Source organism: Haliaeetus leucocephalus, unplaced genomic scaffold (genome assembly GCF_000737465.1).
Source record: "Haliaeetus leucocephalus isolate CR32 unplaced genomic scaffold, Haliaeetus_leucocephalus-4.0 Scaffold830, whole genome shotgun sequence".
Lineage (NCBI taxonomy): Eukaryota > Metazoa > Chordata > Aves > Accipitriformes > Accipitridae > Haliaeetus > Haliaeetus leucocephalus.
Genome location: NW_010973266.1, coordinates 2,767,635 through 2,794,842, shown reverse-complemented (window position 1 = coordinate 2,794,842; position 27,208 = coordinate 2,767,635). Strand labels below are relative to the sequence as shown.

The window sequence follows — 27,208 nt, the reverse complement described above, 5'->3', positions numbered from 1 at the left end:
TTTTCAAGAAGGGTAAGAAGGAAGACCCTGATAATTACAGGCCTGTCAGTCTCCCTTCAGTGCCTGGTAAAATTATGGAGAAGGTTGTTCTGGGAGTTACTGAAAAACACTTGAGAGACAATGCAGTCATTGGTCATAGCCAGCATGGGTTCATGAAGCGAAATTCCTGCTTAACCAACTTCATTTCCTTTTCTGACAGGGTCACCCATGTAGTTGAACAAGGGAAGTCAGTAGATGTGGTGGTTTGGGATTTTAGTAAAGCTTTTGATGTGATGCTGTCACAGTATCCTTCTGGATAAAATGTCCAATACATAGCTAGACAAGCCCATAATATTCTGGCTGAGCAGTTGGCTGATAGGTCAGGCTCAAGGAGTTATAGTAAATGGGGTTATATCAGGCTGGTGGCCAGTCACCAGTGGGGTGCCCCAGGTCTCAATTTTAGGGCCAGTGCTCTTTAATGTTTTTATAAATGATCTAGACGCAGGAATCAAATGTGCATTAAGGAAGTTTGCCTATGATACTAAACTAGGAGGAGCTGTGGATTCCCTTGAGGATGGAGAGGCCCTTAGAGAGATATCTTGATAGACAAGAGAGCTGACCAAGCACCAAATATATGAAATTTAACAAGAGCAAGTGCCAGATTTTCCACCTGGATGGGGTAATACTGGTTATACATACGATCTGGGGGGCGAGAGGCTGGAGGGCAACCCTGTGGAATGAGATCTGGGGGTTTGGGTTGGTGGCAAGTTGAATAGGAGTCAACAGCGTACCCTGGCAGCCAAAAGGGCCGGCTGTGTCCCGGGTGCAACAAGCACGACATAACTAGCTGATTGAGAGAAGTGATTGTCCCGCTCTAGGCCGTACTGGTGGCCCTGCCTCGAGTACTGTGTGTAGTTTTGGGCGCCTCATTATAAGAAGGATATCAAACTTCTAGTGTACAGAGGAGGGTGACCAAGATGGTGAAAGGTCTCGAGGGCAAGACTTATGAGGAGCAGCTGAGGTCACTTGGTTTGTTCAGCTTGGAGAAGAGAAGGCTGAGGGGTGAACTCATCGCAGTCTACGACTTCCTCAAGGGGGGCAGCGGAGGGGGAGGTGCCAATCTCCTCTTTCTGGTGACCAGCGATAGGACACGAGAAAATGGAATGAGGCTGTGTCAGGGGAGGTTCAGGGTGGACATTAGGAAAAGGCTCTTCACTGAGAGGGTGGTTGGTCACTGGAACAGTCTCCCCAGGGAAGCAGTCATGGCACCAAGCCTGTCAGAGTGCAAGGGGTGTCTGGACGAAGCTCTTAGTCATATGGTTTAGTTTTAGGTAGTTTTCTGCGAGGAGCAAGCAGTTGGACTTAATGATCCTTATGGGTCTCTTCCAACTTGAGATATTCTATGATATAAATTTTACAAAAATATCTTGTCATGTTTTTTCTTCCCTGGTGTCGGGAAGGTCAAATGTATGTTCTTGAATGTGAAAATTTGTGATTTATGTATTGCTTCAAAACACAAAGGAAATTGCAATAAAATTCTTGCATCACAAGAAGTTTTAGGGACAATAGAAAACATTAATTTTTATATCAGATTAAATAAGAAAAAAAAAAATCAGATTTTTTTATAGTCAGTTTTTTAAATGTGTGTGCTGTACCTTGTAGAAGCTAATTACCAAATCAATTGTCAATGCACATTTTTGGATTTTGGTTTGTAGAAGGCTCCGTCTGTTTGAATCCATTTTACTTAGTTATACAGCAATTAGAATGCTTGGATTTTCTGCTTAATTCATTTTCCAAATTACATAAATCTGTTGCTTATTTCAGGAGAGATGATGGTGTCACCATTAAATAGTTCAGATGCTTCAGAACAGAAACGAGATAGTCCAGGCATTTGTCACTTTCTGAGAGAGAAGGAGTCTCTAAAGTCTATATTTGATGCAATATGCACAAAAACTCCTGAAAAAAGAAAAGCTATGCTGGAAGAAAATATTAGTGTGGACAGTTTATCAATAATTCCAGAAGAACAAGTGTCTCTGGTAAAATCAGGAAGAAAAAGGAGGACTCCAAAGCAGAAGTTGGAGCCAGTTGAGGTTGTGTCAGGCATCAAGCAGCTTTTAAGGACCCCAGAGCAAAGGTCAGAACCAGTAGAGGCCTTGTCAGGCATCAAGCAGCTCATGAAGACCCCGAAGCAGAAGCTGGAGCCCGTAGAGGCTTTGTCGGGCATCAAGCAGCTCATGAAGACCCCGAAGCAGAAGTTGGAGCCCGTAGAGGCTTTGTCGGGCATCAAGCAGCTCATGAAGACCCCGAAGCAGAAGCTGGAGCCCGTAGAGGCTTTGTCAGGCATCAAGCAGCTCATGAAGACCCCAAAGCAGAAGCTGGAGCCCGTAGAGGCTTTGTCAGGCATCAAGCAGCTCATGAGGACACCAGAGCAAAAGTCAAAGCCAGCTGAGGCCCTATCAGGCATCAAGCAGCTCATGAGAACCCCACAGCAGAAGCCAGAGCCAGTTGAGGTCCTGTCGGGCATCAAGCAGCTCATGAGGACCCCACAGCAAGAGTTGGAACCTGTTACAGATGAATTTGCCTTTGAAAGATTGCTGAAGACTCCAGTACAAAAAAGGGAAGCAGTAAAAGATGTAGCAGGTGTTACTTTAACCAAGAGAACTCCAAAGCTGAAATATCAACCAGTAGAAGACATGATTGGGGTCAGCCGTATTTTCAAGACACCAAAGGAAAAAGTTGAACCCATAGAAGATGTGTTTGGTATTAGTAGGTTAGTGAAGACTCCAAGAGAAAAGTATCAACCAGTTGATGATTTTGTGGGTCTGCAAAGGCTTATGGCAGAACCCAGGCAGAAATGTTCTGATTTTGAAGTGGACTATGTTGGAGTTACGGAAATGTTTGATATACAAGAGGACATGAAGGTAAGATACTTTCTTTAGCTTTTGGAAGGAATGTATTTAGACTTTGAAGCCTGTGGTTGAAATGAATTCTTAGACCTCTTAGTGTAACATCTTGTATGTTACAGTGCTTAAATCTGTCATGCCCATAACCTCTGGAGGAAAAGATACCTTCTAGAAAAGCACCTTGTATTGATTTGAAAGCTGTAAAGATGGCAATCTTTTTTTCCTTGGTAGCTTTGTCCAGGTGAATGCCCCCCTGCTAGAAGATATAGCTTATTACAAATTTGAATCTGAACATTTGTTGGTTTTTTTTCTGGTCATTTGTTCCTGTTACATTTAAAGAACCCTTTAAATTGCTTACAAACCATAGTCAGATTTTATCTCAGCCTTCTTTTTCATAAGCCAGGCACATGGTTGGTGGTTTTTTTGTTTTGTTTTGTACAGCTGCTTCATACCCTATAGATTAAATTTTAAGCTCTCTTTTCCTTTGCACATCCAAAAGTGTTGAGCTTTTGACAAAACATGTTACTATATGGTCAGTTGATTGCTCTCTATGCCCCCAAGTCTTTCATTCATTTCTTCCTGAATGGCTGTCTATTTTATAGAGACAGCTATATATATCACTGTACATTTGCCTGTGTTAATATGTATTTTCTTTGAAGGAAGCCTGTCTAAGTAGTTAGTGAGGTTGCTCTGGGTTACCATTCTGACCTTATAATTCACAGCTTCATCAGTCTTGTAATTTGTGGATTTTATTAGTATTGATTTTTATGTTCATTCCCAGATCCATAGGTAAAATGCTGAGTATCACTGGACTTAGTGCTCATCAGTGTAGAACTACAATAAAACACTACAAAACACTCAAATGATTCGGCTTCGTACCCCAGATTCCTTTTGAGGACTTTTAGACACTTGTCAGCCAACTTAATTAATACTTTTTTTTAACTATGCACTGTTTATTATCTTTAACTTTAAAAACTGCTATACTAGCTTCAATGGCAAGTTCAATATATTTATGTGCTAATGTCATATATATGGATGCAGTTATAAAACTAAGTTGATTTCATTTTTAGAGAAAAGTATTTGACAAGACTTTTTTCAAGTATTATTATAGATTAATTTTTTATAGGTTCGCTCCATTATTTCTTGTCCTGTCAGACATGCATTTGTTGATTATTGTTTATTCCCTTAGGCCAGATCAGTAAGTGTTACAGATTCTAAGGAAGAAGATACTGCATCTCACTGTAGTAATTCCACTCATAAATACGGTAAGTACGATTACTTTTACTTTAACTATAGAGGAATAATGAATATATAAGGTAATAGATGTTATTATGGAGTTTTAACATATGTTTTAAAAATTCCAAAATATCCAGTGCGAAGTGTGCAAAGCTTATGGAATTTGTGCAGTCATCCCTAATGAACACCAGGTGCTGGAATCCTACTGGTATGGAAGTAACAGTGTAGTAGTTTGTTGGTGTCATAATGTTGGCATCTCCAGACACAGCAGTGTAAAAAAACTTGATGTTAAGGTCTCCACTTAAAATTATATTTCTTTGCAAAGACTTTCAAGAACGGAGCTTAAACCTACAAATGCTACCTACCAAATAAACCAAACATCTTTGGTCAGAAGGCTGGCCTTTTATCTAGTAATTTGTTAAAATATTCATTTATTTATTTTTAATTAAGAATATTAAGTGTGATTTGTTTGAGCAAGATGACTCTTGTTAGGAAAATTGAAACTCTCAGATACTTTGATCAGGCACAGTAATGTGTAACTTTTATTTTTGCTCTTTTCTATGTTAAAACTTTGAATGGGGAAAAAAACTCCCTGTTTTAGAAGACAAAGGAAATACTTCACAAGGTGAAGATTCTCAGCAGAAGGAATCACCTAGTGAAGACCAGTCTACTCAGAGACTAACAAGGGGCAGATCGAGGAAGACAGTACATCCTGCTTCAGCAAAGCAGAGTGAAGAGGGTTTGAATTTGAAAGAATTGCAAAGTCTGGTAAAAAAGAGCACCCAAGAGGAGGTGGGAGAGATGAGTACTTCAACTTCAGTAGCTAAAAACAAAGAAAAGGGAAGGAGAACAAGCTATTGCATACAAGAAGAAGTTGTTTCAAATCACCCTGATCAGGAAAATGTTGAAATTGTTTCATTTGTGGAACCACGTGGAGCTGCTCAAAGACCAGGAAGAGGTAAAAGGAAAGAACCAAAGGAGTTAAAACATCCAAGTGAGAACCTTGAGTCTTGTGGCAAAGATTCTTCAGTGCTACGAGAAGAACCTGCAAATACGAAACAGACTTTGCAGGAGTATGGTATCAATGACATATTAGCAACTGAAGATGATCCAGGTGTAAAGACAGTAAGTGTATCTAGTAGCATTCAAAATGAAAATTGTCAACTGCAAACAGGTTTAAAAAAACCTGAAAACAAGTCTAATGAAGGTCGTGTAGAAGACAATGAAGAAATGCTGCTGTCACCTAGGAGAAGGTCTAGAGAAGTAAAAAAAGTAGAGAACGCAGAGCCACTGATTCCACCTAAAAGAGGAAGAAGAGCTAGAAATGACCAAGTTAAACACACTTCTTCAGAGGACCTTCACGGGACAACAAGGAAGCTTCGTAAAGACCTATCAGCAAAGATGATACAAAGAGATGAACAGACTTTTGACAAAGATACTGAGACTCCCACAGCAGAAGAATCTGAAAAAGGAACTAAACTTGAAATAAAGGTAACAGAGAAAAGAGTCAAGTCTTTAAGAAGTGCTAGAAAGCACTTGACTCAAGTAAAAGCAGACACTTGCGGCATGGTGCTTGAAAATATACAAAACATTCAGAAAACTGAGGAAACTTCAACTGAAACTGATACTGAAACACAATCATGCATCAAAAATGAGACTAAAGTATCTCAGGGAGATGAAACAGAAAATGCTCAGGAAAATGCAACAGAAGCATCTCAAAGATTAAAGGCAGAGTCACCTTCTGGAGAGACGAACGAAATGCCAGTTACTGCTCTGAACTTGGAAGCAAACAGAAGTGCAGTACAGGAAACAAACAGAACTAGAAACAGGAGAGGCAAAAAAGACTCTTTGGAGAAAAAGACTGATGAATTTGCCGAAGGTGTAAACAATCTAGAACTAGTTACTCCCAAATTTAAGTCAGAAACAGAAATGGATGAATCTTCTCTCAAAGATTCTTTGGGCTCTGTTTGTGTCAAGAATACATACGAAGTCACGAAGGAGCAGAACGACCCAGCTGCCACATCAATACCTGCTGCAAACAGTGACAATCTTGCTCATAGCAATCAAAAGCGGATAAGAAATGAACAGAGAATACTTCAGCCAAAGCAAACTGAAATCCTACAAGAGAATCAAGCACAAAAAATTGGAACAGCATGTAGAAGAGGTAGAGGTAGAAAAGTTAATTCTGAACTTGAAGAAGCCAGTTCCAAAGCAGTTGGAGGAAAAAGGAGTTTACCTGGGGATGACAAAGGAATGACTTACAAAGTTTCTAAATATGAGACTTCAGAAAATCCTTCTTCACAAGTAAGGAGGAGCAAAAGAAAGCAAGTTGTTTCCATTCCACAGATAGCTTGTTCTACCTTTATGGAAAAACAAACATTAATTGCAGATCATAGTAAAGATGAGGCTTTTGTAAAGGAGCAAGATTCAGCTTTGGAAGATGCTCCCTCTTCAACAGAAGACATTCCACTGAGACGAGGGAAAAGACGAGAGGTTGCTGCAGCATCACAAACATCTAGATCTCTTTCTATCAGAAAAAGACGTGGTTTGCTAGAAGGTGATGATAAAAAGATTACCGTGAGAGAAGATCAAAATCCAGCTTTGGGAAATAAGACTTTGCAGGCAAAAGCGAATGCATCAGCAAGGGACAAAAGGAAAAAGATTGATCTAGCAGCACAGGCAAAAAGTTCATCTTCTCTCCAGTGTGGCTTGACAGAAACTGATGATAAAGAGGAGGGTACTAATGAAGAACAAAATACGCCTTTGGAAACAGTGTCCTGTGCAAAAGAGAAGCCATTAGGAAGGGGCAGAAGGAAAGAAACCATTCTGGCATCACACACAACTAATTACGTTTCTCTTAGAGGAAAATGCGGTTTGCCAGCAGATAATGGTAGAGAAGAAGCTTCTAAAGAAGATCAAAATGTTCCATTAGAAACTTTTGATTCATTTGTAAAAGAAAATCAACTGAGAAAAGGCAGAAGGAAAGAAATTGCCCTCTTGTTAGAAGCCACAAGTTCTACTTCAGTTCAGGGAAAACGGGGCTTATCAAAAGAAAGTGGTAAAAAGAATAACTATAGGGAAGCAAAAAAAGTGATTTTGGAAAATTCTACTTCCCAAGAAAATATGGATCTTTCAAAAGGGAACTCAAGACAAACAATCACTTCACCGGCTGTTAGTTCCACCTCACTTCAAGGTTTGCCAGAAGATGGTAAGAATGAAACTCCTGAAGAACAACAGAGTATACTTTTGGAAGTAGCTCCATCTGCAAAAGAAAATCCATCAAGAGTAGGCAGAAAGAAAACAGTTTCTTCCAAATCTGAAGAAACTAGGTCTGCTTTTCTCAGGGAAAAATCTGACTTGCCCAAAGACAGAGGTCAAAAGAGGATTCTTAAAGAAGGTGAAGATACATCTCTAGGAAATAGTTCATCCCAGGGAAATACAAGGCAATTGAGGAACAGAATGACAAAGGTGGAATTCAAATCAGAGGCAGCTACTTCTACTTCTCTCCGTAAAAATGGCGACTTGCCAGAAAATGGTAACACTTTGGAAACTCAGATTGTGTGTTTGATATCCGCTGGTTCTGATAAAAGTAATCAGTCTGGAAAAGGAAAAGATGTTAACCCCATACAACAGGCAACTTTCACTTCTCGCAGAAGAAAATGCCAGTTGCCAACAGATGACTTAGCATCCAAAAAATCAAAATCAGGTGAGGCAAGAATTTGCTTTCTATATTCTAAGTATAGCTAAGTTATGTATAGATATTAACAATAATGTGTACAAAGTTCTAGTATTACTGTGGGCTGCCATGCTCTAATGTAGATAGAGTAAATCTTTAATATAGCAAGAAGACTTAAGTAAATAGGGTCTCTGTTATCCTATATAAACAAGATGGTGTTCCTAAGTAGAAGGGATTGGTTTTATGGGATGTGACCTGTATTTTTCCTCTGTTGGGGTATTGAAATGTCTTCGTGCTCTTCTATAATACATTCTCTTTCAATCCATAACAATAAATTGTAGTTTAGAGTATATACAGTGACTAACTTGCATGCAGAAGAAGGTGGTAATGACAGAACATGATAATCACATGTTTGTAGCAACCATTGTTCATCTTGTTTTCTCCTAAATACCATCCCAAGCTCCTGCTTTTATATCTCTAGGTTTTGGAGAACCTTTACTAGTCATCAGTTGTTTTTTGAAGTTGATGCTAGAAGGGCCTGAAGCTGTATTTGAGCTAAAAAGACAGCAAAAGTTCCATGCGTCTCCCATTTCTTCCTTTATTCTTTTACTTTCCCCAAGCCAGTGGAACTCTTGCTGCAGACATTAAAATATTCCCTGGAATTTTTGGCTTGATGTGATGTAGCTTAAGAACTACCATGATGCAATTAGAAAAATATTATCAAATAAATGTGTGCAAATGGAAATAACAATGAATCTTTCGAGCTACATATTGAGGCGTTTCCTGCCAAATTGTGTTAGAAACCTTATTGTGATTTGACCATGCCCTTCATTTCATTTCTCTTTGGCTCTTTCCCTTTTCTATTGCACGTGCTTATCCTCATATAACGTGTACATCTCTTTTGCCATGTATCTATCTTGGTTTATTAAGTTGTCTTTTGTTTCCCTTTACGCTCTTGCCAGTTCCTGCTTCCGGATACTGCTATATGTACTTGCCAAATGATTGATCTCTTCTGATGCTTTACTACCTGCCTGGATAGTTTCTCTTCCGGGGAGGTCATCTTTCCCCATGTGGATTTTAGTGACAGTTTGTATGTCTGGTGCTTGGGTTGATGCTTATCTCCTGGAGCAGCTTAACTTTTCTGTGCTATCTAGATACTTAGGTAGATGTCTAGTCTTTTCTTTACAGTTAAAAGCTTGACTTTCCAGCTTTATCTGGACCATAAAACAGTTACTATATATTCATTTTTGCAAGATTTTTCTTCAGTGTTGGATATGTTTTAGTTTTACATATCAGTAGAAGGAATTTTAGCTAAAATGGTAGCTAATTGGTTTTGGTGCTCTCATTAATGTTAACCTACTTTCAGAAATAGCTGTAAGTCCTCAGGGATCTGTCTTAAAGGATATTGGATATGCAGAAGTATGGGGTTTGTAACTGGTTTGTTGAATTCATAGATGTAATCTTTGGAATGTAGTCATTAGGGACATTTCCTTTAAAAACAATGTAACTGAAGATTGGCTTTTGTATAAAATGTTTGATTTATGATACAAATTTACAGTTACTTTTTTTGTGTACAAATAGAGAATGATGAAAATAGATCGCTACAGAAAAGAAAAAGAAACAAAACTAAAGAAGAACTTGGCAAAGAGGATGTAAGGGCTACTCGGACTGCTGGAGGAACGGACAGGAAGACAAGATCAAGAACAAGTGCAAACCGAGAAAATAGTCTTAATAGTCACACAACCAGTTTTTAAATCAATTCAGTAATTGAAATTGCAGAGTTTTAATGTGAATTGATTTGCACTCAGATTTTGTAAAGCAATCACTGAATTATGATATTCTCAAAATATATTTCTTAACGTGTTTACAGATATGGCGTAGATATCTGTTTTAATAGATTTGTCTATGTGTAGTGGTTCCTAAATGGTGGGGTGCTTGTGCAAAACTGCAAACATAAAAATAAATCTTTTTGTAACAGTATCCCCCTTTTTCTGTTGGTCAGTACAGCAGTCAGGAAGCCATATTGCTTTACTGCCAGTTTAATTGTAAGCTATTTTCTGCTTAAATTTTCATGTGCTTAAGTCTTATTTTTCATTACAGTTCTGTAAATATTCTTTTAAAAACTATAGACGTATTAGCAGAACTATTATGCTGAAATTTTAATAATTTTTTTAAAAAAACCCTTGAGTCCATTGTACTGAAAAGTCTAGATCTGTAAGTCATTAAATTTGTAAACAGTTTGGGACCTGTGTGTTTTGTGTTCTTAAGAACAGTTAATAATATGTAATTACTACTGTCCTCTTACAAGTGTATTTCAAAGATTCATCCTTCCTAGCCACATGGCACGTTTTTGAAAGCGTACGGTGGGTTTTCTGCAGCACAGACACTTGTAAACAGGGCTGGACTGTGCAGCACTTCCATGTGTAAGTAAGCGTTGATAAGAGAGACAGGAGTAGTGAGTGTATGAAGTTGTGATGTTGCCCCTTTTCATAGAGTTGCAATTAATGTGCAGTAGCTAGTGTGGTTTGGAGACTGTTTTCAGAGATCAGTGTCTGCAGTGTAGGGGTAATAGCAGTGTGCATTTCTCTTCAAGGTTGGTGGCTTCCTGTTTACTGTATTAAATGCAGAAAGGGAGAAAATTAATCTCGGGCATCTAACATTTGTGCAGTTTTAAGACCAGAGTTAAAAGTTGACTTTTTTATTGAGTCCATGGAGTTAGAGACGTTTCTATGGAAGGGCAGTTGGATGCTGTGTTAGGGTGTTCTTGTTAGCTCTTCCTTCTGGGAATGATAATGGCCCTTTCTTCAGGTGAGTTCTTGTTTGTGAAGTCTGTTGTTCTCTTTCTTTAAATTAAAAAATAGTCAGATTAAGTAAGGAACGCTTTGGATGCTGTCCATACATTCAGAGCTCAGATGCGATATGACAGAATTTCTTTTAGGTGTTGTTTTTCTCAATATGTGGAATGTGCTGTATCCATATGCATAGGTTTTTTTTAATGCTTTGGGCATTTTATCCTGTTATAATGCACTTATTTTTTCTATACTTCAATTCTAGTGTGTATATTTTAAGTGTAAAATGCTGTGGATCTAGTCATATTTTTCAAATTAGCTCTATTGTTTCCTGCATGTGTTTGCTGTACCATAGTTATATGCTTTCCACTGACCAGGACCAGTGGATGGTCTATTCGTCTTGAAATAGTAACAACCCCCCAAGCCTTTTTTGTGATGAGTCAGCACTTTGGTGATGGTTATTGCTTTAGGATTAAGGAGTCTTTTCTCCAGCTTTTCTTTCAGCCTTCCAAATGTGAGGAATGTCTTTACCCAAAAGGTTTAATTGGTCTATGGCACAGGATTTGCAATCTTCCTGATTTTCAGGTCATGTAGCTTCATGCATCTTGTCACAGCAACAGCTGAAGCAGTAGGTCTGGGCTGTTACTCGAGAGTTTTTCAGAATTGTACCTGTTTTATTTGATCTATATTTATATTAAGTCCCAGCAGGCTGAGCAACTTCTCCAGTTTCCTCCCACCCTACAAAAGAGAGTTCTCTTTCTCCTCACACTTGGTTCATGGCTCCAAGTCTGTCTTAACTGCAATACAGCATCTAAAACTCCACTTTTGTGAACCTATTTCTTTATCAGCCCCTTCTGGCTGATTCCTAGAAGTATCCCCCATTGTTTTCAGAGAAGCCCAGAGGCTATAACCATCATCTGATTCACAGAAGGGAAACAGGACAAAGTAACTTAGTGTTTGTAACCCCTTGAAGTTAATGTATAGGGGGTCACTTTGTAAGAACCCCATTATCATTATGGTGCACATTATGGGGTTAAAAAAACCCATAACAGCTAAATGTTGCAGACACTACTGTAGGTTTAAATCCCTAAGCTATGCTATTATTTGAAAGTTATGCTAAAAGGAAGATTTTTATTGTTAAGCACTGATGTTGTATCACTTCTTACCCTGTTTTTCCTAGCATCTGACATTCTAATGGAAAACAGGGTCATTGTTGTCTACTAGCTGAATTTTTTGCAGAAGATGGCTAGATCTCAGCAGAGAACAAAGGGGAGAATTAGTGATGCACAGTAATAAATGACAACGTGCAGAGAAAATGAAATGCAGTACGTGGTATCAAGGCAAATGGTTTGGAGAGCACTGCTGTACTATGCTTATGTATGTGCCATTTTATTTATGTATCTTATATTGCAGAGGATATTTCTTTTTGGAGTACTCTCATTTTCCGTGGCATTCAACTTCTCAAGAAATCATTTATGCATTTGTGGTATCCTGTTCACTATTTGATCCACCTGAATGAAAGCTTCTGCTCAGAACTTGGCATTTCTGCTTTCACATTTACATTTCACTGAGCCATAAGGAGTTTTTCCTACTGCGTGTCCTGATTGCATAAATACAGCAAGCTCTCATTATTTGGGCTCGGTAGCTTTCACTATAAAATGTGGATATAAAGAGGAAATACAGTAATGCTTTAACCTCTTGAGGCTTTTGATGCAAGTACCCTTCTTCCAGGTGAGCCCCACAGGCTTGATGGTTTTTGAGCTCACATCTGTAAATTTTCTCTGTTCTCATAGTTACATAAGAGAAGCAGGTGCCTGTAAGTGGCTGTACCTCTCTTATCTTCGCAGTCTTTAATATTCTGTAGTTATTCAAGGCAGTAATTTCTGGCCTAATGATAAAGTCTTAAGGCAGAGGCCAAGACTGCTGAAGGGGCTGAAGGCTATTGCTCTGTGAGAAAACGCTCCATTTTTAATTGCGTAGCATGCAACTGTTTCTTAAAATTATAACGGGTCACACCATCTTCTCTAATTTAGATGGGAAGCATTCAGCGGTGAAGCATCCTCCGTACCACAGGAGAACTAAGCCTTGTGCAGGTACATTGCGGTATGCTGGTAGAGGAAGAATACTAAGGAAGTTTCCACTATTGCCATAAAGTAGTTGCATTGTTTTTCGTTTCAGCTCTGCTGCCACAGTGGTAAACCATGGCACGTTGGCAACCTGGGCTGGTGAACTACTGCTTATAAGTCTGAATATCAAGGTACCTGTTGCACATTCAGCGTAAAAGGTAGCTGTGATTAATTAGAGATGGATGCCTGAGCAACTCTGGTACAATAGGTTAAAGCACAGAGAGTCCTTGAGAGACCTTTGCAACTTACATGCCAGTTCTTGAACTCTCAGCTGCCAATAGGATCTAAGAGGGCATATTGGCCTTTTTGTGCAGAATTGTGCATAGCAAATAGATTGTCAGCGACGTGAGGAGACCAGTGTATTTTCTGAGTAGCCTTATAGGATATGTAAAAAAGACGTTGTACATATCCCTGTGTTGGAGATGCATCCAGTGCACAGGGAGATGAAGACCTGAAACTTTCCAACACAGTAGATACTTCACAGAATGTCAGAATATGTTCAGTCTCAATTGTATTTTCATCTAGGCCTGCATTAGCACCCAACTTTTCAGATAGATAGGTGAGAAATGGCTATACTGCTCTTGATTAGCTACAACTACTGCATTTGATGTTTCCCTTCAGAGGGAACTTGTCATCAACTCCCCATTATTGGGGTAATGGAAGCTGGGGATATTTTAGGTGATGGAAGAAATGGACATTGAAGCCTGCTTAGTCACAGCTGGCTGTAGCAGATCCATGCAGAGGACACTATCTCCTAGTGTTTTTTAGGTGGTGCTGAGAGCTGAGGTGGCTCTCTGTTCATTCTCCAATCTGCAGGCTTACAATCAGAAGTTTTAAGTGTTGTGACGATATGTATCTGACCAATTCAGCTGCGGTCAGCACATGTCTGCTGATGAGTTTAAAGCTAAGAAACTGTGCTAGAATGCAGACTGTTGCTGTGTGTGCGCTGAACAGCGCAGTGATGTGTCTGAGCAGGCTCTGCATGCAGCTACTCGGGCTTTTATTAGTTTGTGCTCCAGTCTACAAGAAAGTAACTAACGGCTCTGTGTTTTCTGTTGAGCAGCTAATGCTCGCTCTAACTAAATGGACTTTAAATACCTAATAACTAAAAAATAGTCCATAAATAACAACTGGATGTGTCTACTGGGAAACCAGAGAAGACAATGTCTGTCTTAACAAAATAGGTCTTAATGGCCTGTCTAAGCAGTCCAAGAAATTCTGTCCAAAAGGTGATAGTTGGTGTTGTCCTTGCTCTTACTGTATAAACCAGCCTAGTTCTAACTGACATTTAAAGAAAGAGTGCCATACTCTTTCTTGAAGCATATGGGCTTCAGAATCAATTTAAGACAGTATCTGTGACTGTCTCATGTCACAGAACCAGTGATTGTATGTGTTACTGTAAAGGCTTTAAAGAGGACTTTAAACTGAAGTGTTTTGAGGGTCTGATTTGTTTTGAAGTTGTTTTCTTCAAAACTAGTAAACTGAGAAATATTTTGGGTTTTGAGTAGGATTTGAAGATCAACAGCCTATGCATTTCATTATCATAAGGAACAGAAACAGTGATTTGGATTGGAGTAAATCACATCTATTTAACATGGGGTGGGGGGGAAGGTAAAAAAAAAAAAGACCCAAGCAATATAAATGACATGAGAAGTAGAATATGGGGGTTTGGTTGTTTTTTTAAATTCTGTTTCCAAAACATGACATCCATAAAACTTTAGGCCTAGAATCTCAGAGGAAAGCAAAGTCCTGCCATCACACCTAACATGAAAATGGCCACCTCTGCATAAACACATATGCAAACTATATGGCATGGCTGAGAAATACAGGTAAACACTGAGGAATATTTTTCTGATACTAATGTGTCTTTTTTTTTTTTTTTTTTTCCTCCAGTGAATCCGTTTGATATGTCATTTTTTGTGTTTGGTCCTAGTCTGAAATCTAACAGGGGGCCAGATCGGATGAAATGACTGCAAATCCTCCTCCATGGCTGGTGTTTCTGCCCTTCCAGCCAAAACTGTCTTTCAGGAATTGTCTACTTTTCTCATTCCTACTTTCACAGGCTACCTCACTGTTATGCAGATTTGGTCTAAAGACTAATAAGGAATACTAGTCACAATTTTCTCTAAGGTAAGCAGTAGAGTCTCTCCTTATGGAATGTAACACCATTCTAGAAAGAGGAGAAATCTCTAAAGTTCAATCCTGGTGTAAGAGTAACTTCTCATTTGTTTGTAATGCTAGGATCATGCATATCCTATAAAGTTCTGTGGAAGTTCAGAACTGTATAATGAAGAGATGAACAAGATAGGATGGGAAGTCCCTAATGTCAAAAATGTTAGTCTGCGGAAGTCTTTAAGTAAGTGATGTTGTCATATCAGTTGTAGAAGTGTTCTCAGCAAACCGGGAAAAATAGCAGGAGAATAAGATAACTGGCTGACATATTTTATTGTATAAATATGTTTTTAATTGTCAAAGTCCTATACACATACAGACTAGTGCTTTGCTCTCTGTTCAGAACATTTCCAAAGTAGATTTACTTAGTGCTTTTTTGTAGAGCTCATGTTTTACTTGAATTCACATTGACTCAAATTCTATAAAGATGTATTGTGTTGGTAACTACATTTCCACTCGAAAAATTTGAAATTGCAAGTCCACCTCAAATGCACCTCCAAAGTTTTGTTAATGAATTTCACAGGAAGAATTGAGATAAAGCTGTTAACTGAGGGGTTGACCAAAGAAACAAGTCTTCTCTTTCCTCTAGTAAATTTATTCCCTGGAAAAATTTCAAATTACCTTATCTCTCTGTGTTCTAGGACGACATTGTTGGTAATGTGCCAACACAAATTTAAAAAAAGGGAACATTGTAGAAAAAGTTCATTGCTAACTTTTCTGTATCATCAAAGGCCAGCATTATATATTTTTCAGAAACCTAACCACTCTAAAAACTCCTCTTTCTTTTTGATTTTTAATCTGGGCAGATTACTTTCTTACAATGAAATAAAGAAAAGAATGGAACATAAAATAAATGTCAGGAAGCAGAGGTTGTCATGCTCTTACTGAAGAACTCGAAGGCAGTAGCTTTTCTGGCCATTTCTGAGCGTTTCTTTTGTATCTCTGAAGGATGTTGTTACTATAAGTTAAAGCTGCTTCACTGCAGTAAAGTATATTTCTGAAGTTGGGTGACTAAGAAAAAGGGAGTTTAAGATTGACAATTACCTGTCATTCTCCAGCTTCCATTGCCGGAATTTTGAATGATCAAAGCAACCACCTTCACTTTCCTACATCCTCAGTATCTATCTTATTCGTGTTCTTTTAAATGGAAATAGTGAACTGTTCTGGTGTGATTAGTATTTAAATATGTTTGATTTCATCATTAGATGCTGTGCACTTCATTGGTGCTGCAGATCATTGGAATGGTCTTTTTGAATGGAGGATGTGGGATCCCTGCAATATAGTTCATTCATTCCTTCCCAAATCCGTCAGCCTCGAATCCCTTAAATCCTTTCTATTTCCTATGCTTATGTAAAGTATGATTAGCAAAGTTACGTATTTAATATAAATATTTTTTCAGTGTAGAAAGAATTTCAGATTCTGCCTTGCTGATAATATGGAGAACATTTCCTTCTTAGTATGTTAATTATTAATTTATAGTTAGTTAAATAATAGGCCAGTTATGAGAGGGGGGGAGGGACGGTTGCTTTCCACCCAAATTCTGCCTGGACGTGTCCAGTGACCAGCAGCATTTCTCAAGTCAGATAGAAGCGCTCTACAAACCTCTGGGAGAAGTGTTAGAATGTGCTGTCTAGATTAAGTGTTGAGTTTATGAATCTTAAGCAGTCGTTGGAGAATTACTTTGAGTCGATCTGTATGTGACCTCAGGGAGAAAATAGTTAAATAAGGATTTACATTCCCATGTCAAGATCTCCTTCAATGAAAGCAATACTCAACCTTAAATATAAATTTAGATAGATTTGATCTGTGGATTAAATTCTAAGGTATGAACTACTTAAATATTTTAGCTATTTTCCAGCTGAATGAAATGCAGCAGAATGAAATTCACTTTTTAGAGCTGAGTTACAGTACAACTAATAGTAACTATTGTCTTCTGTTAGTTCAGTTTACCTGTTTCTAAACACACTGTGTAATTAATACTTGATATACATTTAATATCTGTGTGGCAGTGAACTCGTTTACTACTTTTACCGTATTGGGGGTTAAACATCAGTAAAGAAGAACTGGTATTCCATTCCTAACTGAATGGTGATCCATGGACCAAGGCTACTATACTCATCTCATGGCTGCTAGCACTCCAGTACAATGCTCAAGGATACTAAGAGGTAACACAGCATTGTTTCACAAATTTGCACGGGACAGTTTGGGAGCTGGTAATAGAAAATGTCAGTTTTGGAGAACCATCTTGCAATGACAAATATTAACTGTAGCATCATAGTAATTCAGGTGGACAGAGAAGAAATGTCTTCTTCTTATGAGCCTCACAGTTTGTAACAAGGGAAACTACAAAACCTAGAATTATCTTCTGTAAGAAAGCACACAAAAATTGTCTTGCAAGTTGTTCTCAAGTACAGATATGTGTCTCAAATTAAGTTAATCTTTCCTCAAACACTTTACTGGCAAATACGAACGTGGGGTTTTCATCCCATGCCATGTGTCATTTGTTGTCTCTTGAATTTACACCTACACTCAGTTCCCTTCAGGAAACTTTTGGTATTTCTAAAATGTGTACTGTCTGTATGTTATAAATGCTACTAATGGCCAGATATTTTTGCTTATTCAGGAAACCGAATGCCTTGTTTAAAAAAAACCTGTAGAGCTGCAAAACGGCTGACAAAATAATTCCCAAATTATCATACTTCCATTTCACCCTTTCTGTTATAAATTTATTTCTGGTAGTGTTTTTGGTTTTTCTGAAAGACCTGCTTTTGATCATACTGACAAAAAATGAAATCAGCTGGGCAGATACAGAAATCAGGTAAAGCACTTGTGACTTTTTCTTTTCTATGAAACTCCGTGGGAATCAGAAGATAAACCCCAAATAGGTGGTGGAGTCCTTAAAGAATGCAAATCACAATTGTTTTGCTGTGTCAAAATGTGTTCTAAAAAAGGGGCTGTTATTCTAAGTCTTATGATAAGTAAATATTCCAGGGAAAAACAAGGTTTTCCTGTGCAGGACTTTTGGACACAAAATTGAAATACAGTAAATGTTAAAGTATAGACTACATTAAAGGAGTTCAAAGACATTATAATGCTCATACTTGATATGAATATTCTGTGAGGAAATTTGTAAGTCTCTCAACTACCTCAATTTATTTACATTTGGGATGTGAGTTTACAGTGTCATTTTCTATCCCAAAGTATGAGCTATAAGTGATTGCAGCAAAGATGCAACTAGTTTTTTTAGCGTACTGTTGAAAGAACACAGTGTGTATTTCATTTAAAGAAACATTTGTATAATTTTTAAGGGCGTAATTTGAAAATTAAAGATGGGTAAACAGGTGACCTCTAGTGTCGGAAGAGTTTTTGCAGTTCTTAAGATCAGGAGGGATCAAAGTGTCAGGCAGACATTGCCTTAATGTGTTTGCAGTAAATCATCGCTGTCCTAGATAGTGTGTTGCTTATTCACCTAACTAGGTTGTTTTGATTGTGAATTTTGAAAGAATGTAATTAATTTTCTTTATATGCCTCACTGCTTTTAATGCCTTGGTCCTAGAAAGCTTCTGTTTGATGATGGTAAAAAAAATTGACTTTTCATATTTTTTATAAAGACTTCAGGTTTCACAGATTTATAAAAATGTGCTTAGTTACCCATGGCTGCATTTACATGTTTCTATGTATATATATCTATATATGTTTATACCTACAAATCTATTTAAAATATTATTATACATCAAGAAAGATAGTAGAGAATAAATAGTAAGTAATGGTGGTGAAGAGTGGTGGTGAACATCCACGGTCAGGTAACATAAAAAACCCCAAAACCATGACTGCCAGCCTTTTTACCAGCAGCATGATTGCTTTAGACCAAGGAGGGGGAAAAAAGAACTGTAAAAAAATAAGTGGTGCCAAATAGTGCACAGGACTTTTTTTCAGTTTGGTATATTTGAATATTACTCTATGAAAGACTAAACCAAATGTATTTTTTCTGTCCAAAAGAAACAATAATATTCCAGAAATACCAGCAAGTATGTTAATAGAAGATCAAGAAATTTTTCAGGAATGGTATAATACATACCCTTTAAAAGGCTGTTACTTTGTATTACTTTTAAATAAAATCTTACATGGATATAGTAAGAAAGTGAATATACAGACAGAATATTTCTTGTTTGGTTTTGTGTTTAGGAGCATGGTCACACTTTACTAAATGTGGTCACAAAACTATTATCTTGTAAGGCTGGGCTTTTAGCCAACTCAGTATTCAGATTTGTTAAGTGATCTTGAACCAGCAGTAAAGAAGAAATAAATATTTTAAGCCTTGTTTTCAATACAGAGAGCTGACTGATCATGATATTTGGAATCATAGAATCATTCAGGTGTTGGAAAAGACCTTTAAGATCACTGAGCCCCACCGTAAACCTAATACTGCCAAGTCCACCACTAAACCATGTCTCTTAAGTGCCACATCTACACGTCTTTTAAATACCTCCAGGGTACTTATTATTTAAGCAGGAGACGTGATCCCATTTTTCTAGGAATGTTAGTATGAACAGCGTTTTGATGGCATTTTCACTACTGTGCTGTTGATTGTCACTGGCCTACATTAGTTCACTGTGGGAACCTATGTATATACTCTAAATTTAATCTCCACGCTTATTAAAAATATATGGACTTTCTACTTCCATTACATAAATAAGGTTGAAAAAGCAACTTGATTGTCATGGAGAGTTTAAAAACCTTCAAAAAAATTCCTGACAACAAAACAGGATTTTAATGTTTCAAACCTGCTTTGTAATCAGTGCCACAATTCTGTCTGTTCTTGGCATCTCTTTCATATCCAGTATCCTTTCAGAGTACTGTAAGTTCTTGGCTTGAAAGAGTTTCTTGACAGCAAGATCAGCTGCTTAATTACATGAGGTGTGGAAAGAAAACTTGTATTGGTTTGAATTTTCCACCTTTTAATTTGTATCTTTCCATGGCATTCCTCTCCTGACTTGACACTAAGGTGCAATGCTATTTTGAGAGAACAGTATGATTGTAGTTGTTAACCTTGAAGCCGAGTTGTAAACACTATCAGGTTTGATAATTTCCCAAAGGCTGAGATCTGATGGAGGCAATTCTCAAAGATTAAAAGATATCAGGTAATTGATTATCTTTGAGGATGTTGTCTCCATAGATTCCCACTTCCTTTCCTTTTCTTTAGAATATAATTTATGGCTGGCACTCAGAGGAGGTCGCAAAAAAAACGGAGACAGGTGGGACTCGCACCCTTTTTAAAAATTGCATGTGAGGTTACATGCAACTCCAAAAGTCATAATTAGTGAATATTCTCAGGTTTGCGAGTAGAGGTGCACGCACATCAAAGGCTGAAATTTGTGGAGGCAATAAACTTGAGGAACATCTCATGAAGTAACCTTTCCTTTTATAGTGCAAAAAAAGGTAACAAAAACTCAACTAGAATTTTAACTGTCAGGTGTATTGGGTCATCTGCTAGCTTTTTATGGTACTCAAGACAGATACTAATATGTTTTTATGGTTCACATGGGTACCTATGCCTAGGAGGTATTTTAGTACCTGCCAATTTGTGACTAGCAGTGTCATCATTACTTTTCCTCACTAAGTCATCTGTATGATAAAGAAAATAGCAGTAGGTATTAACATCAAAAATTGGAAAAAACACCAGTGTATTGGAAAACTCAAGAAAAAATGAGTGATCTGCTCTTCAGTATTATAAATTTGACCTTTTTTTTTTTTTAACAAATTTAAGCAAGTTCTCCATATTAATCTAGTACAATTTTTTTTTTCAAGAAGGACTTTTTAAATTCCAGTAGAATGCAGGATAGCGTGTGGTTAAAATACACCCTTGTAGTCCAAACCCGATGTTTGGTAGCCACAGCTTCTACCGGATGGGTGGCAGAAGGAGTAATGAGTAAAACCTTCTACTATCTTTCACTGTAAATTATCAGTTTTAACAAGAAATGGATACGAAGTGTTTCAATATCTAACAAGTTTTAATAGAAGAATTTTAAGCCTGTTGCAATGCAATCATAAGCTATCACAAACTGCAGCTCTTTGTGTCTTTCAGGCGTAAGCGTGCAGGTTAGGGCAACCTCATTGGAGTTGGCACACAGTTTGCACCATCACACGTTCTGTCAGCCGGGGAAAGAACCTAATAAAAACCGTGATGATCCTGTGGAAAGCAAGGTACTTACCAAGTTATGGGATGGTTATCATTCTCATGTGTGGTCTCTCTGCTGGCCACTTAGGAAAAGGTGGCCATATTCTCATTTAAAAACTGTGATTTATGTTATGTGATACCTAAAGGCAGGCCTGTGTTGCTTCAAAAGTCATACACGGCATATTTGATAATTAGAAAAAAAGAAATTGTACTATTTAAGAGTGTAGAAAGTAAATTGAAAATTATATTCCCTGCTAAATGCCTTATGAACTTGGAGACCTACAGTCAAAGTTCAGAATTAAGGACAGGCGTACCATTTAAACACAGGGAGGGAAAAAAGTACTTCAGTATCCAGTCACATCTGATTTTGACTGTCATAATTCAGGATCACCGTGTCCAGGTCACTCTAGATTGTATGGAAATATTTTAGCCAAAACCAGAAGAAATCTAAACACTTGGAGACAAATATTCCTGTGTCTATATATATTAAGGAAGAAACACTGGCAACAAATCAGCATTTTTAACACTGCTTTTAATGCTACTCTAAGAATTGCATGGATGAAATTACTACATTTTAAAGCTTATAGTATGATACTAAGATCAAGTAGTCAAAACAAAAATCTTGGCAGAAAATACCTCATGGCTTGTTTTACCCCCTTAAGATGTATGGTTATTTAAAACAAAAACTGTGTGAGAGAAGTCCAACTCTTAAGTGTTCATTTAGGAATAAAAAAATCTATTCTGACTTCAGAACAGCAGTTTAAAATATGCTGCTGATACAAATCCTTCAAAACAAATGTCCAAGCATTAGGAGAGATCGGGCTCACTGAACTGCAGTACTTTGAAAGAGAAGTTTAATCAAGTTTGAATACTTGAACAGACACAGTATTTTGTTGGATTGTTGTTGTTTCAATGTACACACATAAGTTTTCCAGTGCAAGAGAAACTTCTTAACAATAAAGGTGCAATAAAAAACTCTTTCCTCAAACAAAGCACTTGTATGTGATTTCCAGAAATGTACCATATTTTGCCATTGATGGTAGATAAAAGGACTGCACAGATTTGCAGCCATCTGAAAAGTATTTCTAAATAGTTTATTCTAATATAGAATTATTATTCTAATAGTTTATTTCTAATAAAACAATTTAATGTTTAGCTTTTATATTTCATTTTCTTAGTATTATTTTCTTCAGGGAGAAGATCACATTTTTTAGGAAAAGACATAGTTTTAGAAGTGCTAGCATGGTGGAATGGAAAGTGGGATGTTGTGCAGTTAAGAGCCTTTTCCAGGCTGCTGTGTAAGTGTGGAAGGATATAAGGAAATCTAAATGGCTACTGTATGGCCTAGAAATGAGCTCATGATCTTCTCTTCTGCTACTTTCAGAGAGAGTTGCATCTACATCTTTATCTAATATACTTAGTTTTGCAACTCTACAAGTATTTTAAAATGCAGTGTTTATGAATACCAGGAAAAGATGCAGGTTTCATTGCCCTTAACGTCAAACAAATTTTCCTAAAAATCAACTAATTAGAACTGTAGATTATATAAAGTCTGGACTTTTCTTAGCCACCTAAGAGCATTTACCATGTAAATCTCTGAAGCAAAGCACACTGTTGTAAACCCTTGCTTTTCTTTGAGAGAGAAGATACTCCACAAGCTAACCAAAAATGTGTTGCGTGAACTTTGTAATTGATATTTTGCATGTGTTCTTAAAGCTCTGAATGACCTATTTTTAAATAATGGAAAATGAGAAAACCCTCTAGGAGGGTCAACCAGATCATTCTGTCAGAAATGATCATAACATAAGACAAGTTAAGGGCCAAATTCATTTTAATTTAACCTACCAAGAGCATGTTTTCAGTCAAAGCCTGCAACTTAAGTTTAAAACTGAGACTTCCACCAGTCTAATCTGGTAGGTAGCTGGACCAGGTGAAAAAGCATCAACTTTTTTCTGTTGAAATCCAAGTTTGTCAATTTACCAAGATAGAATTGTATAACCATTATATATATATATAGACACACGTATGTATATATACACTGTAATACCTTCTACAGTGTGTGCATTACTTTGTAGCCCTCCTCTTAAAATGTGTGTGATTACTATCAGCAAAGTCAAGACCACCAATTAGCACCAGCTAATTTTTCTCCTTTTCCAGTGTGTGCTTCCTTTGTTACGCTATACGTTGTTCATTAGTCGGTATACCTAATGCCAATTAGGGAATGAGTCAGGCACAAAGACTAATTTGATCATCCCGAGACTTGCCTCCCAAGATCCCTGTGTAGTCAGCAGAGACATGGCAGCTCCTCCAGGGCACTTAAGCTTGGTTTTCTGCTCTCATTCGCCCTCTAGAGAAGCCTACTTCTTTCCATTAACTAAAGGGAAAGACTAGCATCCCCAGGCAAGAGATGCCCCTTCTCAACCACGCTCCCATTTTAATAAAGGAAGTCACAGACCGAGTTTGACTTTTGAGTTTCAGGGCAAAGGCTGCTCGTCTGCAGCAGCGAGAAGAGGCCCGTTCACGTCACCCGATGAAACACGGACACTGCCATCCCACCCCACCTTTCCCACCTTCTTTTTCTCCATAGGTGTACCGTGCTGGTCCGTGGCATCGCTATTGTCTGTAGACTCAGCAGTTCCGTCTTGGCAAGCTACTGTGTTTTCTCAGGACACTGCTGACCTCGCCAATGCCGCATCAGGGAGGAAAGGAACATTTCACGAGTTAAATTGTTACGTAAAGTTGGATGGGACTTATTTCATAGAATCGTTTAGGTTGGAAAAGACCTTTAACGTCGAGTCCAACCCTAAGACCTATTTCACAGACCTATCCGTTGCTATAATTATAAATGTAAACTTCTGAAGTTGCACTTAAATTGACTGTAAAGAGAAAAACCCTTTGCATTGCACACTGTTGTTCCCCTTTTAATACCAACTTTTAAAAGGCCAAATCCTCCTGCACTGTGTTAGGATATCAAAGCAGCTCTTGGCTGTCTCTTACAAGACACAACATACTGCGTTGTAAAAAGAGGTGCGTCCTCCAAAGCGTTTGGGGGAGCCCACACGGACTGGGCCCTTCCTCCTTAGCGTTTGACCAGTAATACAGCTGTAAAGAGACAGCTAGTAAGCGGATTTAATACCTTTTCATATTTAAAATTGCTTTGTCATTTGAGTAATGAGTTCTCTGTGCTTTATGATGGAAAAGATTACAATTGAGTTTTGTTTTAGGTAGGGTAGCCGACTAATTTGCTAAACTACTTTGGCAGCCCAGGTGTGTTGCTAACTGAACCAAAATTATTAACCTTAATACAATTTTTAAACAATTATTAAGCTAATCGGATGCAAATTAAACAAAATGAACCTATAAATATATGTGTTTTTCAAATTAGTAATTGGATTTTTTGATGATCTTTGGCTTGACATTGATAAGCTGCTTCTCATAACAGTCTAATTAGGCAATATGTAAACTTTGGCATTCGGTTCTGTCCTAGTGGCTTTTTCAAATGATGTTTGTAAAATTTGCAATTTCATATTACAGATTAAAAATTAAAAACTGCAGGAGGCTAACATTAAAATGAGAATTCATTTCATGGAAAGCCCTGTAGACAAAATTCACCCTAATAGAATTGTGCATAAGGGGCTGCAAATCATGATCTATAGTTACACAGGGGAAGGCTTGTCAAAACCAGTATTGTTGGCCTGTAGTTCTATTCACAGTATTAAACCCATCAGTGAAGTCACTTTGGGGAAAATGCGAACATTATCAAAGAACAGTAAATTAGCAAGAAATTAAAGCATATACCCTTGCATTTCCAAAACAAAAGATCCCTTCATTAAAAACCTTTCATCAGTGGTTTAATATTCATAGCAGTAATTTGCATAACTAAATCAGTTTTCACTGATGAGAGACGACCAAAGTTTTTTCACTAATTTCTTTTTTGAATGAGCTCTCTAGTTTTTTGATTAAAATTTCACACCAGTAGTTGAGTAGAATTGAATACATGACTTAACCATATTTGTGAGCATCATCTTTTAAAATGCCGGGTTAAATGTTGCTACTGCGCGAAAAAGAAATGGCTCAGACTGCTTTGTTTACCTTCACAGCATATATTTCCCTCCCGTGCCTCCAGTCCTGGAGTCCGTGTTAAATTCCAAACCGAAAAGATAGAGGTTGGTTGGGTTTTATTAGCTTTTTCTTCTTCTAGTACCAGTACATATACACAGAACAAAAAGATGACACGGATGATCTAGTAATAAAGAAAAGTCATTAGAGTACACATGTTAAGAACTTTCCAGTATCTCTCTGAAAGTAATACCCTTTTTTCCAGGTCCATTTTTTTTTTTTTTTTAATGTTTTGAAAAGACCAGTTCCCTCGTGAAAAGCACGAAGGAAAGAGGAAATACTTTTGCCTTGGGGAGTGAAGACAGAAAAGTCTTTTTCAGTGTGCAAAATACATGGATATTATGCTGGCTCAAGACCACGTAATAGCCCTTACTAGAAATCATTTTGAACAGCACGTTTGAGAAATAATGAGACTTAATTCTGTCTAAGTCACTGAGAGATGCAGTGGGTAACCAGTCGTGCACTATTTACATGTGGGTACTCTGGGTAGTGATCTGTTAAACTGAAATAATTTAATTCATTTGAATCCTGACGTGGCCTCAGTCACCAACGACTGCATTGAGAACAGGACCCTTACAGATGCAGTTTTATTGTTTTCCATCACATAACCTGATTTCAAGTAAATTAGTTTCAAACGAATAAACGCCCGTGTTCAGAAAAGATAGACTGATTAGCAGTTACTAGTTTTTATCCGATTTTTTTTAATTGGCTGACACTGAAAATTAAATTAAAAACAGAAAGATCAGAGAGTGAAAATGAAGAGTTCTGCTCGTATGTAGAGAAGCAGAAGACAACTGTAACAACAGTTAGCAAAGTCTTCATTTCTTCTTTTCTTCTCCAAATTTTTTTATCCTGTTATTAGAACCAGATAGTCCTACTTTAAGATGCCTCATGTTTACCAGTGCATCCTGTGTGCTCTTAATTGTTCAAAGGTGTGATCTCCCAAACTGTTTCTGATTTAACCAGTAACTATATTTCATGCAATTGTATTTTAGTTCTACCTTTTTGTAAATACATTCTTATGTTTATTACGAATGAGGTGCACAGTGGGTCTCATTACAGGTTTTTCTCCACTGCCGTGGCACTCGCTTATCATCACTAGGAAGAAGTTATCAATCTTGGTAAGTTTTTACATCATTTCTCTGCTACTCCTTTTCGTATACAGTGGGGAATGTGCCGGCTGTCAGTCTAGGCTAAAACTTCTCGTATTTGCTGTTACTTTTTGTTTGTCTGTTTGCACACCATACCTAACAGAGCCCTTACTATCAAGTAGAAGAGGTGATTTTTGGTGGGCCTTGCTAGTTGGGAGACAGCAAGAGTTGCATGCCCACACATACCATGCCGCAAGCAGAGCTCCTGCCGCTTCTGACCGCAGGCTGCAAAGGTCTGACAGGGTGAGCTCAGCTTTCTATTCAACATACATCATGCTCGGAGGCTACGGTAACGCTACCAAGGTAGAAACATAGAAGTTTTCATACTCACTCAGTTGTGTTGACAAAGTCATTGGAGATCTCCCCATAGGGACAAACGCTGGAGAGAAAGCCGCTTAGGGTTTTCTACCATTCATGTAGAAGAACCTGGTCAAATATTTCTGACTGGATGCTTTTCTTACCAAAAAAAAAAAAAAAAAGTCACAACTTTATGAGGTCTTATTTCACTGGAATAAGCATGAATGAAACGCATCAGAAACAGACATTCTGGACTTTATAACCTGGTGCTTTTCTGCATTTAATGTAATGAAAATTATTTGTATTTAGATAAAAGGGTTGCATGCAGGTCTAAGACCAAAGTGGCAACCTACCTCAGGAGTTGGGACTGTACGGACAAGAGGTCTTCATTTTTTCAGGGTCCCCTTTGACTTTTTCAATGCCAACAAATAATATTGCTGCAGATACTGACAGGCTCTTCCAACTTTATACCCCTTTTTTAAAGAAAGGCTTAGTCAATTCCTTGACAGATGACTTTTTAGATTTATTTCAAGGGTCATGAGATTCTTTCTGATTTAAGTTTAGTGGCGTGAACTGGCTATG

At 37.7% G+C, this 27,208-nt stretch overlaps 1 protein-coding gene across 1 annotated transcript in view; it reads left to right on the top strand.

Moving 5' to 3' along the window:
* The window catches only part of MKI67 (marker of proliferation Ki-67), a 102,061-nt gene that overhangs the window by 13,186 nt on the left and 61,667 nt on the right, over positions 1-27,208 (top strand). Inside the window, exons 7-11 of the mRNA XM_010582014.1 lie at positions 1,804-2,603; positions 2,700-2,900; positions 4,072-4,147; positions 4,720-7,067; positions 9,376-9,446. Of these exons, the coding sequence (XP_010580316.1) occupies positions 1,804-2,603; positions 2,700-2,900; positions 4,072-4,147; positions 4,720-7,067; positions 9,376-9,446 (3,496 nt within the window). The remainder of the gene's footprint in view (positions 1-1,803; positions 2,604-2,699; positions 2,901-4,071; positions 4,148-4,719; positions 7,068-9,375; positions 9,447-27,208) is intronic.